This window comes from Engystomops pustulosus, chromosome 6 (assembly GCF_040894005.1).
Source record: "Engystomops pustulosus chromosome 6, aEngPut4.maternal, whole genome shotgun sequence".
In the NCBI taxonomy this organism is placed as follows: Eukaryota; Metazoa; Chordata; class Amphibia; order Anura; family Leptodactylidae; genus Engystomops; species Engystomops pustulosus.
The window spans coordinates 70,751,725-70,769,495 of record NC_092416.1 but is presented as its reverse complement, the minus strand read 5'-3'; the positions used below and the strand labels follow the sequence as shown (position 1 = coordinate 70,769,495).

The 17,771-nt window shown below is 40.1% G+C and overlaps 1 protein-coding gene across 1 annotated transcript in view; it reads right to left on the bottom strand.

The window, feature by feature from the left end:
- Window positions 1–5,656: 5,656 nt before the first annotated feature.
- The window catches only part of PLOD1 (procollagen-lysine,2-oxoglutarate 5-dioxygenase 1), a 28,773-nt gene continuing 16,658 nt past the window's right edge, over window positions 5,657–17,771 (bottom strand). The window contains exons 8-19 of the mRNA XM_072156441.1: window positions 16,176–16,277; window positions 15,643–15,777; window positions 15,338–15,462; window positions 14,547–14,651; window positions 14,335–14,460; window positions 13,833–13,974; window positions 12,830–12,943; window positions 12,680–12,745; window positions 11,357–11,461; window positions 9,093–9,239; window positions 7,162–7,287; window positions 5,657–6,996 (exon numbers count right to left, since the gene is read on the bottom strand). Of these exons, the coding sequence (XP_072012542.1) occupies window positions 6,841–6,996; window positions 7,162–7,287; window positions 9,093–9,239; window positions 11,357–11,461; window positions 12,680–12,745; window positions 12,830–12,943; window positions 13,833–13,974; window positions 14,335–14,460; window positions 14,547–14,651; window positions 15,338–15,462; window positions 15,643–15,777; window positions 16,176–16,277 (1,449 nt within the window). The 3' untranslated portion in view covers window positions 5,657–6,840. The remainder of the gene's footprint in view (window positions 6,997–7,161; window positions 7,288–9,092; window positions 9,240–11,356; window positions 11,462–12,679; window positions 12,746–12,829; window positions 12,944–13,832; window positions 13,975–14,334; window positions 14,461–14,546; window positions 14,652–15,337; window positions 15,463–15,642; window positions 15,778–16,175; window positions 16,278–17,771) is intronic.

Sequence of the window (17,771 nt, the reverse complement as noted above, 5' to 3'; positions counted from 1 at the left end):
TCAATGGGGTTCATTACTTGAGCATCGGGGAAAAGTTTGTCTCGAATAACGAGCACTCGAGCATTTTAGTGCTGGCTCATCTCTATTATTAATCTATTCGTGAACACGAAAAAAAAAGTAAAAAATCCAGTACAGAATTGAGGCTTTTCTACTCTAGCCCTCAAAAAAAATTCCTAAATTTTCAACAATAAGGGATACCAACCCCAAAATGGTAACACTGGAAAAAGCACCTCATCCCGCAAAAAAATGCTGTCACATGGCCCCAAAAACACAAAAGCTAAAATTTTATAGCCTACAAAAGGGGCCAATGAGGAAACTAAAATCCTGGCAGCTGCAGGGTGCTCCTTCCCTTCTGCACCTCGCTGTGCACCCATAAAACAAGTCACAGCCACATATGGGGGGTCTCTGCACTCGGGAGAAATTGCATAACAAATTGTAAGATGAGTTTTCTCTTTTTATCTTTTGGAAAAGTGTAAATTTTAGGGCTAAATGAACGTATAACCGACACAATTTGACCATTCTAAATTTCACCTCCATTTTGATTCAATTACTATGAAGATCTCGAGGGGTTAACAATCTTCCAAAAAGCTGTTTCTGATAGCTTGAGGGGAGCAGATTTGAAAATGGGTTGGTTATATAGGGGGTTTGCTAACTATGTAAAATTTCATTCAAAACTGTATTTATCCCCAAAATAGTCAATTCTGAAAATCCGGAAAAGCGATATTCGATTTGTAGGCCGCGTGACATCAAAATAAATTACGGTATCCAGACATTTCAAAATGATGAAAATGTGAAGTAGACATATGGGAAATGTTACTCAGCAACTTATGTAGGTGATAAATCTATCTACCTGAAAACGCAATGATTTTGAATTTTGAAAAAAATTCATCATTTTTTCTTTTTTTTTTGTAAATAAACGCAAAACTTATCAGCCAAAATTTACCACTAAAATGAAGTACAACATGTGGGGAAAAAACTATCTCAGAATCACTTTGATAAGTAACAGTGTTCAAAAGTTATAACCATATAAAGCAACGCAAGTCAGAATCCAAAAAATGGGACTGAGCCGTAGGCTATAAAATGGCTGCGTCCTTAAGGGGTTTAAGAACAGATTTATGGTACATTGCTTATTCACTCAGTAATGTGGACTTATACTGACACCCAGTGGTGGAACATGGCACCCTTCAGGGAAATGTCAGGGTAAAGAGAACAGACCCACATTAATGATGAAACCAAGTGAAAATGTAATAATATGAATAAATTGTATAAAACCCCTGAATCAAAATATACACGCGGCTTTAGCCAGTATCTATAATAAGTGAATTTAAAGTGCATGGACAACAAGCTTATTAAAAAAATCATACATGATCTAGTGTAGGTTTTTTCCGTGGCATTTAACATGCCTTTGGGGGGTCTTTCCCCTGTGATCGGCCCCCCAAACCATTTTCAGGGGGTGCCGATCATTGCTATGGCAACTCTGGGGTCCAGGACCTGGGATCTGGACCCCAGAGTTGCCTGTAAGGACTGCTCGTAAGATGGTGTCAGGGACGTCATCTTACAGGCACAGTGTCAGCCTATGCATGTGCATAGGCTGACACTGCTAATACCCTGCAATACATCAGATGATTGCTTGTTCATGTCCCATGTTGGAAAAAGTAAAAAAAGCATATAAAGCAACGCAAGTCAGAATCCAAAAAATGGGACTGAGCCGTAGGCTATAAAATGGCTGCGTCCTTAAGGGGTTTAAGAACAGATTTATGGTACATTGCTTATTCACTCAGTAATGTGGACTTATACTGACACCCAGTGGTGGAACATGGCACCCTTCAGGGAAATGTCAGGGTAAAGAGAACAGACCCACATTAATGATGAAACCAAGTGAAAATGTAATAATATGAATAAATTGTATAAAACCCCTGAATCAAAATATACACGCGGCTTTAGCCAGTATCTATAATAAGTGAATTTAAAGTGCATGGACAACAAGCTTATTAAAAAAATCATACATGATCTAGTGTAGGTTTTTTCCACCAGCACAGCGCACTAGCAGATGCATAATGAGATCTAAGTCTCATTATGTATCCGCTGTGGCTGTGGGGCTTTATCATATGCATATAATAAATCTTCCCCATGCAGCACATACACCTTCATATACATACACTCACATACAGTATATACAAACCATATATACACATACAATACATATACATATAACATCTACACATATGTACATCTACACATTCATACATTTATACAATCATACACTGATGTATACAGGGCCAATTTTAGCCCTTTTGCAGCCCGAGACGAAAATTTAAATGCTGCCCCCCTCAGCTTACTTCTTATCACCTCCTACATTGGTTCACTGAATTTATAGACAAGTTTTTAACAAGTGTCTACAATTTGATATAAGAATTCTGGCAAAATTGCTAGCAATTGTTTATATTCCCACACAGTGGCGCAGGCTCACAATCAGAAGGCAACGATTCCCTTCAGGAAGAGGTTTCAAAGGAACTAGGAAATGTTAAGTGTTCTCTCCTAGGTGGGGGAAAGAAACAGAGCAAAAGGAAACAAAGAGAGAAGGGCACAGGATTTAAAGGTATCTTTAATATAAGTGGGTTATCTGATGATGTTTCAGGCTCACCTTGTTGTAAAAGGAATAGGCTAATAGGCTTTTATTAGTGAGTTTGTCTTGGTACGCCGCCTGCTATTGGCTCCGATGCTAGAGCAAGTTCAGATCCCACTGATATGCTCTAGAGGACATAGAGATCAAGGAGCACAAGGAGCTTTTTCGGAGTCAGGCTAATGGCTCTGCATACATTCCACATAGATTTAAAAACAATGGGGCAAATTTACCTAAATGGTACAGTCGTGTCCCCGATTCGGGCGGTCCGACGAGGATGAAGTCCGGTGCGATCCACTAAGCTCTTGCGCCCGAGTTCCTGCATCCGTCGCTTCCCCGCCGAGGTCCGGCGGAGTTTACCTTCTTCTTTCTGGTGCTTGTAAGTGCAATACAATTCTAAATGTTAAATCTTGCACGTTGTCCGAATCCATCAGGTTGTCCGACGGCCACGCCCCACGATTTCTGTCGCGTGCGAGCCTGCGCCGATGCGCCAAAATCCGATCGCGTGCAACACAATCCCCTGCGCGATGCCCTTAGTAGATGAGCCCCAATGTGATTATTGTTTGCGACGCTTTCAATCCTGCACCTGGATCTACTTCCATTCATAAAAAACATACATAACCTTATGGTATACAGGACAAATTTATATATAACTTTAAAAGGAAATGACCTCAGCTTGATTGACAGCTGGAAGCGGAGTTACGAAGGTTGATTGACACGATACTTCAACAAATAGATTGTCTTGTCTTATGTTACTGTCTCTGAGTATCTCTAACTGTCTCTGTCGGTATCTACCTGCCCCCCTCTCCGAGTGTCTCTGTCTCCTACTATCTCTGACTGTCTGACCATCTCGGTCTCCGACAGAGTCTGTTTTTGACTGTCTCCATTTCTGTCTTTGTCTATTCTTGACTATCTTTGTCTCTGGGTTTCTCAGTCTGTCTCTGCATATGACTCTATATGTCTCTATATCTGCCGGTCTCTTTCTCTCACTGTAACGGTCTCTGACACTGTCTGTCTCTGACTTTCTCTGACTGTCTCTAACTGTCCCACCATCTCTGTCTTTGACTGTCTCTCTGACTGTGTCTGTCTCTGAACATCTTTGTCTTAGAGTTTCTCAGTCCGTCTCTGACTTTCTCTGACTGTCTATGTCTGTCAGTGACTGTCTGTCTCTTACACTGTCTGTCTTCGATTGTCTCTGACTTTCTCCAACTGTCTTTGTCTGTCTCTGGATTTGTCTCTGACTGTTAATTTGTCAAGTTTCATTTTCCCACAGCTGCTTATAAAATTACAGCTAATCTCTCATTGGTTTCCATGTGCAACAGGATGGGTTTTACCTCATACATTTCTGATAAATCTCCCCCCTATCTGTTTATCCCTATCCATCTTACCTCACACATGAGCTGTCTTATACTCATTGCCTAAAGTAACCAATCAAAGCTCAGAGCTCATATTAATGACCTGCTGCAAAACAGCAACCAATCACGGTTCAGCTTCTAACTGCCACAGCAGCAGACAATGGCTCCGGTATATGTTGGATAATAAGTGTATTTTGGAAAGCGTGGGGTTAAAATTTTGGCTCAAAACCTGGTCTATGACATCCCCTGAGTCACAGAGAGCGGCTTTTCTTTCCTCACTCATGTCTCCAGGACTTCTACCGAGCTGCACCAATTCTCTAGAATGCCCTTCCCCAGTCTATCAGACTAAAGTTTCAAATGTGCCCTTTAAACTACTCTCTAGTAAAGTCTATCTCACTAGCTAACTGCATGAAATGCCAACTCTCTCTTTACTAATCCATCCTATGTCCCCCTTCCGTCGGTTATCTGCAAACACCAGATATATACCAAGCTCGTGGCTTTTCTTTTGTCCCATTGACCTTGGACCTTGAAAATAAGATGGTGGCTGATGGGTGCTTCAAGCAGCAGAATTTTTATTTATTAAATTATTTTATTAATTTCCTTTATAAAGAATGGCTGGACCATTATACAAGTTCTTATATGTGATCTTTTGTCTGTGTGGGTTGTTCTATAAAGGTAAAACGATCTGATGTCCATATATAAGATTTAGAGAACATTGTAAATAAGTCTAAGAAACTGGAGAAAGAGCATCTAAATTAACTGAGTATGTCAAAAGATGCCATCAGGGTAATGCGTCTGTCTTTTTGTGATTTGGAAATGATATCACTGTTAAAAAAAGGAGAAAGACATATAGCTTTGCTGAGAAGGAAGGGGAAATGGACTAGAATGACCAAATCAATGGGTCCTGGATTGAATGATACAAATTACTTGAGCATATTCTTTTAACTTGCCAATTTGCTTACTTTTTGAGAGATGATTGTGTCACAGTCCATCTGACAGACACCGGGGAAGAGGAGGTAGCCTTAGGAGCCATAATCTCCTGCTACAGCCCTTCCTATTCATAAGTGTTCAGACATGTAAACAAAGATCCACAGAGAGTTTGCAGACATCACTAAAGCAAGTAGCAGGACTGCTGCATCACTTGATGAACATGCAGGGATTATTATTAAGGCAGTGAAGACACATGAGCAACTTATGTAAAAGAGTGGTCAACCCCTTTAATGTCTGCTCTGAGGTGGGAGGAGGGCACTGGTTTGATATGGGGGTTTCCATTTTTTATCAATGTCTGCTCTGAGGTCTCTAGTATTGTTAGGCGCCTGCTCTGGAATCTCTATTATTAATTGTGTGGTTTTGGCACTGTATTTAATGTCAGTTCTGATGGCTGTATTATTATTTATGGCCTGGTCTGGGGTCTGTATTAGAAAATGTCTAGATGCAGTATTTGGTTTCTGGGGGGTTCTAAAAGAAAGATGGAACACCTCCATATAATGAAGTGTACTAACCCATCCCCTAAAATGTGTGCTGTCCTCTAAGTTGGATGCACTTTTAGATGAATAAAAATTAAGGATAGATCTTAATGGTGTGAATAACGGGCCCTTTTCCCACAATGTTGGCATTTTGTAAATAATCAATGCATTTCACCCATTAATACACACCAGAGAGTCAGACACAAGCCACACAACAAGTCTTTTAATGTAAAAGTCCTAAGAAAACCGTACAAAACAGTAACTGCATTTGTTGAGACACTTTGTGATGTAATAAGTGTGACCAGAACAGGGGTTTGCAGAAAGAAAATGATCAAAAAAATTCAGATTCAACTGTAAATTGCTACAAAATATACAAATATCAGAAAAAGGCACAATAATAGTGAGATTCCCTGGCGCCCACTAAATATATTGTGTACTAGAGCAAAAATGTTTTGCATGACTATAGCAAAATATCACCTGTGCCAGAGATTTCTGTTACACTCACTGTTTTAGGAGAGTGTAAGGGAAATGAAAAACCGACGGTGAACGGAAGAGCTTCCATTCACCTTATGTTCCTCATTAATTTCTATGGAACTTTTGTTATTCATAGCAGAAAAAATGGCACGGGCTTCTGCACTATATTTTCCACTATTAATGATGGAAAGTCTAATATACCTAGTGTGGTTCAGGAATTTAGGAGTGGTGCATTTTAATCATTATTCACATTAATATATAAAATATTTTAAAATAAAGGCTTCTAACTATTCTGCTCCTTAGGCCTCATGCATTTTGCGGGCCGTAATCCCCCACGGGTGACAACGGGTGGGCGTCACTCAATCCGCCGAGGTCCATAGGAAATGAATGCCGACACCTCAAAAACGGGCAAAAATAGGACCTACCCTATCTGTTACAGTGCAGGCAGATGGTACGTTGCCAGTGCAGTGATGCCAAAGCAATGGGGCCGTGGGTTAGTGTGCATGAGGCCTTAGTGTAACACTCTCAGGTTGCGTCTTCTTTACAAAATTGTTTATAAGACAATGAGCCTTACATAGACCCATTGTACTCATTACAATAAACTCAAATCATAATAAAAATTTATCTCAAATATACAAAGCTGAAATCTGGAACCTGAGAACGACAAAAAATCTTAACACATATGGGAAAAACAAAACATACAAATGATTGGATTTGCCTTTTGTTCGCTGCCAAGGCTCGGTCACTGGAAGTCAGTCTGTAATGTTAACAATTCTCACAGATTCATTGGGTACTTATCCAAAAAGATAATCTTAAAAGTGCCACGTGGTGATCGCTGTCCTGCTAACATGGCCTCAACCTCATAATACTTTCTCAGTGTTACATTGTAACTTCTCCATAGTTCTTGTAAGACAAGTTTGGTTTAAGGATCCACGAAAGAGACTGCAATGTATCTGGTTCCTTTTGTGGTTGGGAGTCCCTCATGGTAATGGGTTAGTCTTCCTGGATGCATTAAGGCCCATCCTTTCCTTGGAGCCTTTATGGAGCAGTCGTATCGGAGGAATCTGCAGCCACCTCCCTGTAACAGAACATTGATCACAGACTATTAGTTATTTTCTAGCCGTACTGAGATTATATATCAAAATGAAGAAGGTCTGGACCTTGTTAACTGAGGCGTTTATCATATACCATGTAACAACTTTTCATAATACTTCAAATCCATCAGAGTCACTTTGTAACTGACCTCATAATCCTGTCCCACGCTGTTCAGTGCTATGTTAATAGTAAAGGTTGATGCATCGTGGTGCGGGACAAGGGACGGCTGCTCATCAGGTTTGTACCGCACAACAAAGGCCAAGTCAAACTGAGCCTGTAGAAGTGAAGACACAGATGTGATGATTGTAAAACCTTCCCTTAGGTTTCTCATGTCATTCTGATGTAATAGGAGAAAGGCTGTCATGTATCAGTCAGAAATGATTACTAAGCTCCTCTATAGGAGATGTGCAGCGCTCTATAACAGAGCGGAGCGGCTCAGTCGCATTGCTGTGAGACACATTGGCCCAGTCAGTTTTCTGTCTGACTTTGCACTAGAAAGAACATCTGGCACATGTATTTAAGAAGTGATTGCGCCAATTTTGTGTCCGGGAAGACAGAAAAAATAAGCACCTAAAGCAGCGTGTTAGTGCTTAGTCAGAGTTTGTGTCACATTTAATACAGTGATTCGACAGAATTGTGCCGCATAATGGGGGTCATTTACTTACCCGGGCCTGTCACGATCCAGCGGCGCGTTCTCCGATGAGGATTCGGGTCTTCAGGCGATTCACTAAGGTCGTGCGCCCGATGTCCACCAGGTGTCACTGCTGCACTGAAGACCGCCGAGGTCCGCTGGAGTGCACCAACCTATTCCCGATGCATGTGATTGATTTTGCGACACAATTCGTTTTTTAAATTTCGTGGATTTTCTGACGGCCTCGCCCCCCCCCCCCCCCCCCGATTTCTGTTGCGTGAAAGATGGCGCCGATGCGCCACAATCTGATCGCGTGCGCCAAAATCGAAAACATTTGCGAAACCCGGCGGAAAAAAGCGATTCGGAGCCTTAGTAAATGTGCCCCAATGTGTGTTAAAGATGCACCTAAATAAATATGGTCCAAACTTCCAGAGCAGTGCAGGGTGCGCCAGATAATTGAAGACCGTGCGCCAGTATTTAATAACGTAGTGCACCCTTCACATTTGTGAGGTAAACTGCACTGTACAGTTTGCCTCTCTACTGACAAATGATCGCAGTTTAATATGACCAACCAACCCGATTATGATGTAAAAACACGGACAACCTTTCCCCTCATTTATTATAGCCCGCACCAAAAATAATAATTATATATTTTTAGGCACACATATAGTACAAATAAATATGTCTGTTACAGTGTAGAAGCTTGTCCTACAGCACAGATACCAAACCCTTAGTCAGTGTGCTCGCCGTACTATGACCATGCATAATATAATTCAATGGTGGCCGTGAGCTGGCTGTCATTTTGCGCCTATCTCATGGGCAACATTTAGCCCTCATTCACATGGACATCTGTGGGGATGTATGTGTCCCCATAGACAGCAATGGCGGCCCGGCCCCACACGTGTGGCACCGTTCCGCGCCGCACACAGAGCATGCTCTATCTTTTCCCCAGTGTGCGGCCGTGCACCACTATTTTCCTATGGAGGGGTCACCTCCACCTCCTCCTCTCCAGCGCACTGCAGTATGCCCGAGGCCTTATACCACTTTGTAGTGGTTCATTTGCTATACTGTCATGCTGCTGGAGAAGTTACACTTATTATACTGTTTCTTTAACCACCACTAACTACACCAGATGCTGGGCAAGCCAAGAGAAGTATACCCAATAATCAGCAATTTGTTACAAAACATCTAAAAGGGAAAAACAGGTGCAGAGGGTGCAGTCATACCTACTTATACGGATAAACAGGTACTTAGAATGATAAATTATAACTTTGGGGCCCGGAACAGATTTAACCCCTAACATATACGAAGCGTGGCAGCCCATATTTGTTGGGCTGCCACAACACTCTTTTTCTTTCTCGCTAAAAGATTTAACCCCTAAGTTACATGACAGGGAACAACACACTACACTCCCCCCTCCTCTAGATAAAGGTTTCCACTATACCTACCTGGGTGTAATAACCTGGAAACATCTTCTCTGTAATGGGGGCAACAAAGTCCAGCAGGAATTTTTGCCATTCTTTCTCATAATTAATTTGGGTCATGTGGATATCAATTGTTGGGACATTTTCATATCCTCCCTGCAATCTTTCATCCTGTAAGAAAAGGCATTATTACTAGGTAGAAGTATGTTCTGCAGTCCCTTCACAAGACTGTAGCTGGTAGTAGACACAAATGTATTGTATAGACAATGGCGCCATCTGCTGAGCATTTCTAAGAATAGCAGTACTAGAACCTTCAATACAAAGCAAAAAGGTTTAGGCACTAGAAATGAAATAAAATATAATCTATACTAGAAGCATTTGGGTCATTTTCTGCTATACATCATGTCACCCTGCAGCCAATCAATGGTTTCAGCAGCATACAGCACATGCATCCAGTTATTTTTTACTGGGGTTTATATTAATGGGGTTTGCCTATTAATTTTAACGCTTGTTTTCAGCGTAGTGACCAGACTCGATTTTTTGAATCTGACATGTGTCACCATAATTGGTTATAACTTCGGAACGCTTTAACATATCCCGGTGATTTTAAGATTGTTTTCTCGTGACGCATTGTACTTCACATTAGTTATAAAATTTAAGCAATAAGTTTTGCGTTTCATTCTGAAAAAAATGAAAATTTGTCAAAAGTTCTGAAAAATTCTTCATTTTCAAAGTTTAAAATGTTCTGCTTTCCAGGCAGAAAGTAAAACTACCCAAAAAGCTTGATAATTAACATTTCTGGAATCTTTTTGTTGGAATTATATTTTGTGCATCCTCTCATTTTTCTAGGATGTTATGAGGCTTACAACTTTAGGTGTGATTTTTCTTATTTTCATGAAAATTGCCATAACTCCCATTTTGAGGGACAACTTAGCTTTCACTCAGCGCTGATCCACGGGTAGGGGGACACTTACACGTAGTGGTCATGTTTGACCGTGGCGTGTAAGGGGTTAAACACCCGGGATCAGAGTTTTTCCAATCTCGGTGTCTTTGAGAGGTTAATCCCCCCTAGTGATATTTACACAATAAAGATTATTTTTAACCCCTTATTTTATAATTTTACTTCTATTGATGTTTTATCTCCTATCACTTCCTAAGCTGGTCAGTGTAACATTCCACAGTGTGGGCTGAGACTCTCTAAGCAGACCCTTCACTGTACCTAGTAGAGTAAGTCTCTGCACACTGCTGCTTGCCTGCAGGAAGTGCCTGTGTCTGAGCTGGTCTCGTCATGCAGGTGGAAGGGACAGGAGGCAAAGAGCACAGCAGAGTGCAGACTTGAAAAGCTATTCATGAGAAGTATCCGACCATAGTCAAAAGATTTATGGTTGTATCCGGGGATAACTAAAATTGTATAAACTACGACTGAAGAAAGGTTGGAATTATATCTGTGAAATGCTGTATTTTTGGAAATAACAGTGAATTAAAGAATGTGTAATTTTGTTATCCTGAGTATATTTAAGAATATTTTCTTTGTCGGAATTACCCTTTGATGGGCGCAGCAATGAGGACTTAATATCATTAATTACCCATGAAACAAAACAGAGAATCAAAGTACACCATGATGCGAAAAAGGGGTATATAGATATCTTCTAAAAAAACATACTACTGTTGGAACATTTTTCAATAATTCAGAAAACCTCTTTATAGGTGTACAGGGCAGTACTTTTAACCTAGGGTACAGGGGATATGCCAGAGAACAGAAATAAAATCTTAAACTGCCCGCGCCTTCAATGATGTCTCATTGCTAGTTTCTAGGGTACAGACTTACAATACCTTGTGCAGCGCATTCTCCTTCTGCACTTTAACCTCTGTTGTGTGTGTCCTGCCATGTCTGCCTCCATTATGTGTGTATCTACTATTTCTACCATTATCATCTACTCCTTCCCTCTGTCTTTATAATCAGGGAATATCTGACTGACATGTGTGGTCTTGGATATGATATTAAGAAGGGATTCTGAAATTTTGTATGGATCAGTTAACAGGGGGTCTACTGGTCTGTGTGGTTATGTCAAGTCTGGCCTGGTATTTGTATATAGGGCTGGGGTTTGTGTAATAGCGGCCTAGAGTCTGTATGAAGAAGAAATGGGGTCTATGTTTTATATAAGAGTGCTGGAGTGCTATCTGTATCCATTTTTGTGTCAAATGTAATTTGAATGTTATCAGTTTGGGTTCGTACTATAGAAACAAAGTGAGTGCAGCATGCTATGAGCCAGATATCTGCTCCTTACCCTGTTACCTCCTCCTGACCACTGTCCATAATTTTCCATTTCCTCCACAATCTCATCACATGCAGTTTCAGTAAATATTGGGAACCAGTACACATCTGGACATGGCTGAGTAAAGAAAACAAGTACAAGATTATAAAAAGAAATTCCCCCAAATTACCTTAAAGAAAATCTACCATCAAAAGAGTGGATAATCCAGGGACACTTAATCATAGATCCAGGCACCGGGACTGTGGTCATCTTCTTATTTTGTTATCTATAACCTCCTTCCTTCTAATATAAGATTTTGGGGTGGCTGGGTGTTTTCAGAGCCCCTCATTGAGCAGGTCTCCCCTTCCCCTGCACTTCCTGCTCCTGCTACATTACACAGGCAGAGGGAGAAGGGAGAGCAGGAAGGAGGGGGGAGATATTTTCTGCTCATTGTAACAACCAGTGAAAAGACATCCCTGAGGGGCTCTGGATACACCCCTGAGCCATCATGCTGATTTAGCATAATTTTAATAGTTAATATTAGCGGCCATGGATAACAAATATAAGAAGATTACCACAGTCACGGTACCTGGATCTATGAGTGAGTGCCCCTGGTTTATCATGCTAGATTTTGATGGTAGATTTTCTTTAAACTCTATTGTCCTCTTATAAAGTGAGCTGTGTAGTCATTACGGATTATAGCTTAAAAAGTATTTCCCATCTAGGTATTCACATTTAGTTCAATTCATTTGCCTTATATACACATATCTTCAACTGCTTGTTATTAAAAAAAAAGGCCTCTGTGAAGATAATTTCCCAAAAAAGTAGGCATGTTGTCTCTTACAAACGAGATAGCTGCCCTTGGATACTACTACCTCTGCAGTGGTCACACATACGCTATTAAGGCACCCAACCACCTGGATTCAGCATTCTTTACCACAGGACGGAGGTGGGACATGCAGTAACTCCTGGCCATTAGATATGCAAAAATATTTGTTTCTTTGTGCAATCCCTCCAGCATCGGTGGTTGTATCTAAGGACAACAATCTCGTTTTGAAGGGACAACTTGCTGACATTTATGGGAAATCATCTTCACACAGGTATATTTTTTAGATAACATCTATTTGAAGAAATGTAACTATATGTAATCTGTTTGCGTTATATATATAAAGAATTATTATTATTATTTTATGGCAAGTCAATTAATTAAATGTAAATGCCCAAATTAGAATACTAGTTTAATAATGGTCCTGAAATACTGCCAGAGTGACTGTAAGCAGTCACTATTCCCATGTTATATTAATCAATTTCATAATTTTGAACGTTTTAATTTGTACAATTCTTTTGAATACTCACTGATTCTATCAGTTTGCCTTTAAGGGCCAATGTGTGATTGGGGTGAATGTATTTCTCTTTCCAGTCCTGTCAAAAACAGAAACAGTTTTTATAATTGAAAGACAATGATATAACTTCAAATTTCACTCAAATTCATTGAGAAATTCTTACCTGGATGTTCTGAAATATCTGCCATAAGTCATTGTGAAGGTGAGTTGTCTTATAGTTTTCCAGGGAGAGGATGTGGCCGAATGATTGTCTATTATTCACAAACATGAAGACTCCCTGCAGGGGAATTATAAAACAGTTGTATGATATTTCGTATGAAGAAAGAACAGAAATAAGGGAGCATAATAACATGGACACAAGTGTTCCAGGGACACTTTTTTATCTAAGTCTGGCTCCAGCTGCAGATCCTGCAGACAGCTAGTCCTGTTCTTAGGTGAAACAATAACCATTATTTCAATAGCTAGCAGATCCCCCCCCCTCCCGCCCCCCTATATCTTTCTATGGGATCACACATATGGCTTTCGTTTCTATGGCCCTGTGTGTGAGCCAACTGCCCGGTCACAAACATGGAACATGGGATAGTGGAATAGAACCTGTTCCATATTTTGCAGCCAGACAGTTGTCTCACACAGTAAGGCTGTCTTTGTATTGTCACTGGCACGTGACCACTACTAGTGAGAATTGTCATGAATGAATCCTACCGAGTGCAGCTACAGGTCTGTGTTTATTGATTCTAAATATATAAAGATTGCTCCCATATTGAAAATTGTAGTCATCTGATTATGGAGTTTATTTCTATGTGAATAACACATGAAGTACATTACAAGTCCAATTTCATATAATGTAGTTTGTTTCTAATAGACCTTGTTTCAGTGTCTCAGTAAAAACAAAAGTATAGAAATGTTGCTGAAAACCCATCATAAGCTATTTCTGCTCATTCAGTTCCTTTTTGTTACAATGTATCAGTGTAGGTAATCCTCAGTGAGCTCCCTCCGGTCCTGGCCCTAGACTGAAAGTTATAAACCTCACCAGTATTGTAGCACTTGAATGGACTATATTCACCAATTTCACCAATACCATTTAGGAGTGTAGAAAATCTGGTTTATAGTCAATTTAGTAGCTTTCAATAGAAAATGCTAATCTTCAGTCTGATTCTCTCACTGACCTTCCTCCGCACATTGTCACAGAACGACATGTCTGGGTCCAGATTTCCGCTGTGGAAGAGGTCGTACTGGCTCAGTGCCTTCCTGAGGACGCTGCCTTTCACTAGGTACACATTGGTGATGTAGGGGACATTCCAGATTCCACTATAAAACACAATCAGGAAGTCATTTAATGCCACACACTCAACTAGTTTACCAGGTCCTGACCTGTGCCCTTAAAGTATCTAATAACGTAGGGTGCGTCCATACGGCCCAAGGCATCACTGATCCTCCGGTGTGGGTGAGAAATGCTGGAGGAAACTGATGTTAGAATCATCCCATAGTTTTCTATGTTATACAATTTATTAAAGGGTGCACCAGGTGTTACCCCATATGTTGCCTCACCTATGCAGATGCTACATGCAGCTTTAAGGTCATCAGTTATCTCTGGCTCCAGTATGAAACTTCTGCCGGAGATAACGGATGTTGGTGAAAACATTCTTACACTTTTCCCTATATACTCACATTCTTTGCCTCTGAACAATGTCTATATAATCCTCTGAGCGAGCATAAAACCCATCCGAACTCAATGCGCCCCAAAAGTTTGACCACAGATCCTGATTGCGGCTGACCATAGGAGCAAGGATTGACCTGTGGAGAGACAAAAGAGACAATAGTTACATCTTCTAACAGGCACCAGGCACATGGTATTCATTGCCTCCAACATGGCTCCTTACTTGTTCTGTTCAATCAGAGTCCGTAGCACGCTGGAGTTTTTCAGAACCACCTGGACATCAATGGAGAAATAATATTCACACTCAGGGTTCTGGCGACAGATGTCCCTAGAGAAAAGAAACTCAAAATTAGATACTTAAATGTTTTATGACCTATCATAGTTAAGAGGTGTCAGTGGCTTACGTGTTTATCACATGATCATGGATTTGTTTTTGGGAAGCCCAAAGCTAATGCATAATAGATCCACTCTGAATTGGATGGGCCCTTGTTTGGTAGATTTAAACTGTATTGATGTCATGAGGGGGGACCCATCCTTTCAAGGACCCAAACCTCTTGCTGAGGTTGTTTTTTTTTTGTACAAACAGAGAAGGAAATACAAGACATCATATATCTAAATGTTTCATATAATATCTGATAAGGCATTAGAAATTTTTTATTATTATTTAAAAAAAAAAATTAAAAAAAATTGGGCTCTAGAAATGCTGGGGTTGTTTTATGCATACATCAGCTCCTTTTTGCTCAAAAACTGCCCTTTATCCTATAGCAACACAACCCTTTAATTTGCATGTATTGTCATTTTTTTTTATTTTGATCCGGTGCACCGCTGTAACTGTGCATTTATTGTGATTTTTTTTTTAATTTTGATCCGGTGCACCCCCGTAACTGTGCATTTATTGTGATTTCGTTTATTATGAACCAGTGGGTAAAATTTAATCTTTTCTTCGAAGGGACCAAGTTTGCTATTTTTTTCCAAAGAAAATAGTAAAATCTGGCACTTTAACTATGCGCTTACATTCCAGCATTCCGAGCTTCGGCAAAGTTAGAAAGTGGTTCCTCAGGTCCCACATACTTGATATTATTGTATTCTAAGCTGTGCACCTGCAGGAATTTCTCTACATGTTTCTGGTGATGAGTTTCCTGGGGACAGTGAATAAGGGTTAGAAGGTTAAAACAAACAATACACCAGAACAATTTGGTTACCATTAACCAATAAAACCATTTATGAGACACAACACAATCGAGTATCATTCTGTAACAAACAACCTTCTGATCTCGGGGTAAGGTATCTACACATTGCTGTGCTCCGGTATGACTTACATGGTTGGCGATGTAGAGTTGGATCCTTTTTTTCGGATACTGGAGATTACTTAATCTTTTGAAAAACTCAGAAACAAATGGCGTTGGCTGCTCAATGAAGATGCCCACCACAACCAATGGGAAGGAGTCATCAGTCTACCAAAGCAAAGGGGAAAAGATCTGTTACTGATCATAATGAAAACCTTGGAAGATTGAAACACAGACAGACAAGATTTAGTCCCTTTTGGACATGGTTTATATGCATTGAGCTGTCCACACCTACTTGAGTATCTGCTATCTAAATGCATTGGAAAAAGAGAAATTAAGTGTTAGTCTGGACAAACAGGAGCAGGAAGTCTGCTGTAGAAACCAATGACGAACAATCCATAGCATAAATCTATGTGCTAAGGAATTAGAAACCGCGGCACAACTCACCATCCACTGGCCTAATGTTCTAATGTAAATGGAGGTAGGTTAGTCACCAGTGATTTGGCAGTAATCCCCATTAAAAATGTTCAGGATTATTTCAGGTTATCTGACATTTAGTTTGTTACCTTCAATCCGCTCAGGCTTCTCAAGCCTTCATCACAAATGACACAGCCGGTTTCAAAGGTCCACACTCGAGGAACGTAATTTCCCAGATAGTTCAGAAGAAGCTGAAAAACAAATGCAAATCATATAAAACCTCATACTCACTATAGTACAGAATCATGTTACTCGGGATGAATATATGGTAATATACCAGTAGAATAGTGAGAATGTGAAATATACAATAGCAGGAATTGTTATTACCGTATTTGAGGGGAGGAATATATTGTTATTAACCCCTTTCTTGCCAGGACTTAAAAGGTTTTAAAAACTGGGGCATATTTAGTGGATTTTCATGTTGGTCTAAGGGCCATAACTTTTTTTTGTGCTATACTGTAAACATTTTTGGCGGGTTTTTTTGTGAAACATAGGGATAGTTAAAAATTTCAAAATGTTAAAAGTACCTTGTTAGCTAGTTTTACTTTGTAACGTAGATTTTTTTTTTTATTTTTAAAATTAACTTATGATGACCATCATAAATTAATGTTGTGCGACTGTCTTTATGATATATAATACAGGCAGTCCCCTGATTACGCACAGGATAGGTTCCATAGGTTTGTTCTGAAGTTAAATTTGTATGCAAGTCGAAACTGTATATTTTAGAATTGGAGCTCCAGACAAATTTTTTTTTGCCCCAGTGACAATTAGAGTTTCCAAATTTTTTTTTATCAACTATCAATAAAGCTTCATTACAGACACCTTACAGCTGTTCAATGCAGTCTAAGACTGTAGTAAAGCATCCAGAGAGATTCACCAAAGGTCACAGTGGCCAGAGAGGTCCGTCTTTAACTAGGGGTGTAGGGGCCGCCTGTTTGTATATATATATATTGTGTGTGTGTTCTCTCTTAGGCCTCTTCCACACTAGCGTTGCGTTTCACGTCAGGGTGCAATGCGTGAAAAACTGACGTTTTTGGCTGCGTTTTTGTTCCATTTTTCCTTGGAGTAATTAGCGTTTTTGTGTTTTTCACACGCGTGTTGTTAGCGTTTTTTTTGCGTTTTCGGCGCATTTTTCACGCGCGAGTCAATGGGAGAATCGAGCATTTTTCAAAGGGACCATGGTTTTGGATTAAAATGGGTTATTTTATTGAAAAATAATGTCTTCTGATAAGTTGCAAACATCTGCGATCTATTCTTCACTGTTCCCCGTGTATATTATCTCCCGACAAGTTAGCAGATGTGAAGAACAGTGAAGAATAGAATAAAAACAGTGAACACAGTGAACACAGGATCATTTAGGTGAAAAACACAGTGCAGAACACAGTGCAGAATAGATTACAGATGTTCGGCACATCTGCTTACTTGTCGGGAGATACGCGCGGAACGGTGCGCCCAAAATAGCATGTGAAGAACACTATATATGTGTGTGAAGAACAAATTGCAGATGTTTAAATACATCTGCAATGTGTTCTTCACACATATATATTGTTCTTCACATGCTATTTTGTTCGCACCGTTCCGCGCGTATCTCCCGACAAGTAAGCAGATGTGCCGATCATCTGTAATCTATTCTGCACTGTGTTCTGCACTGTGTTTTTCTCTTAAATGATCCTGTGTTCACAGTG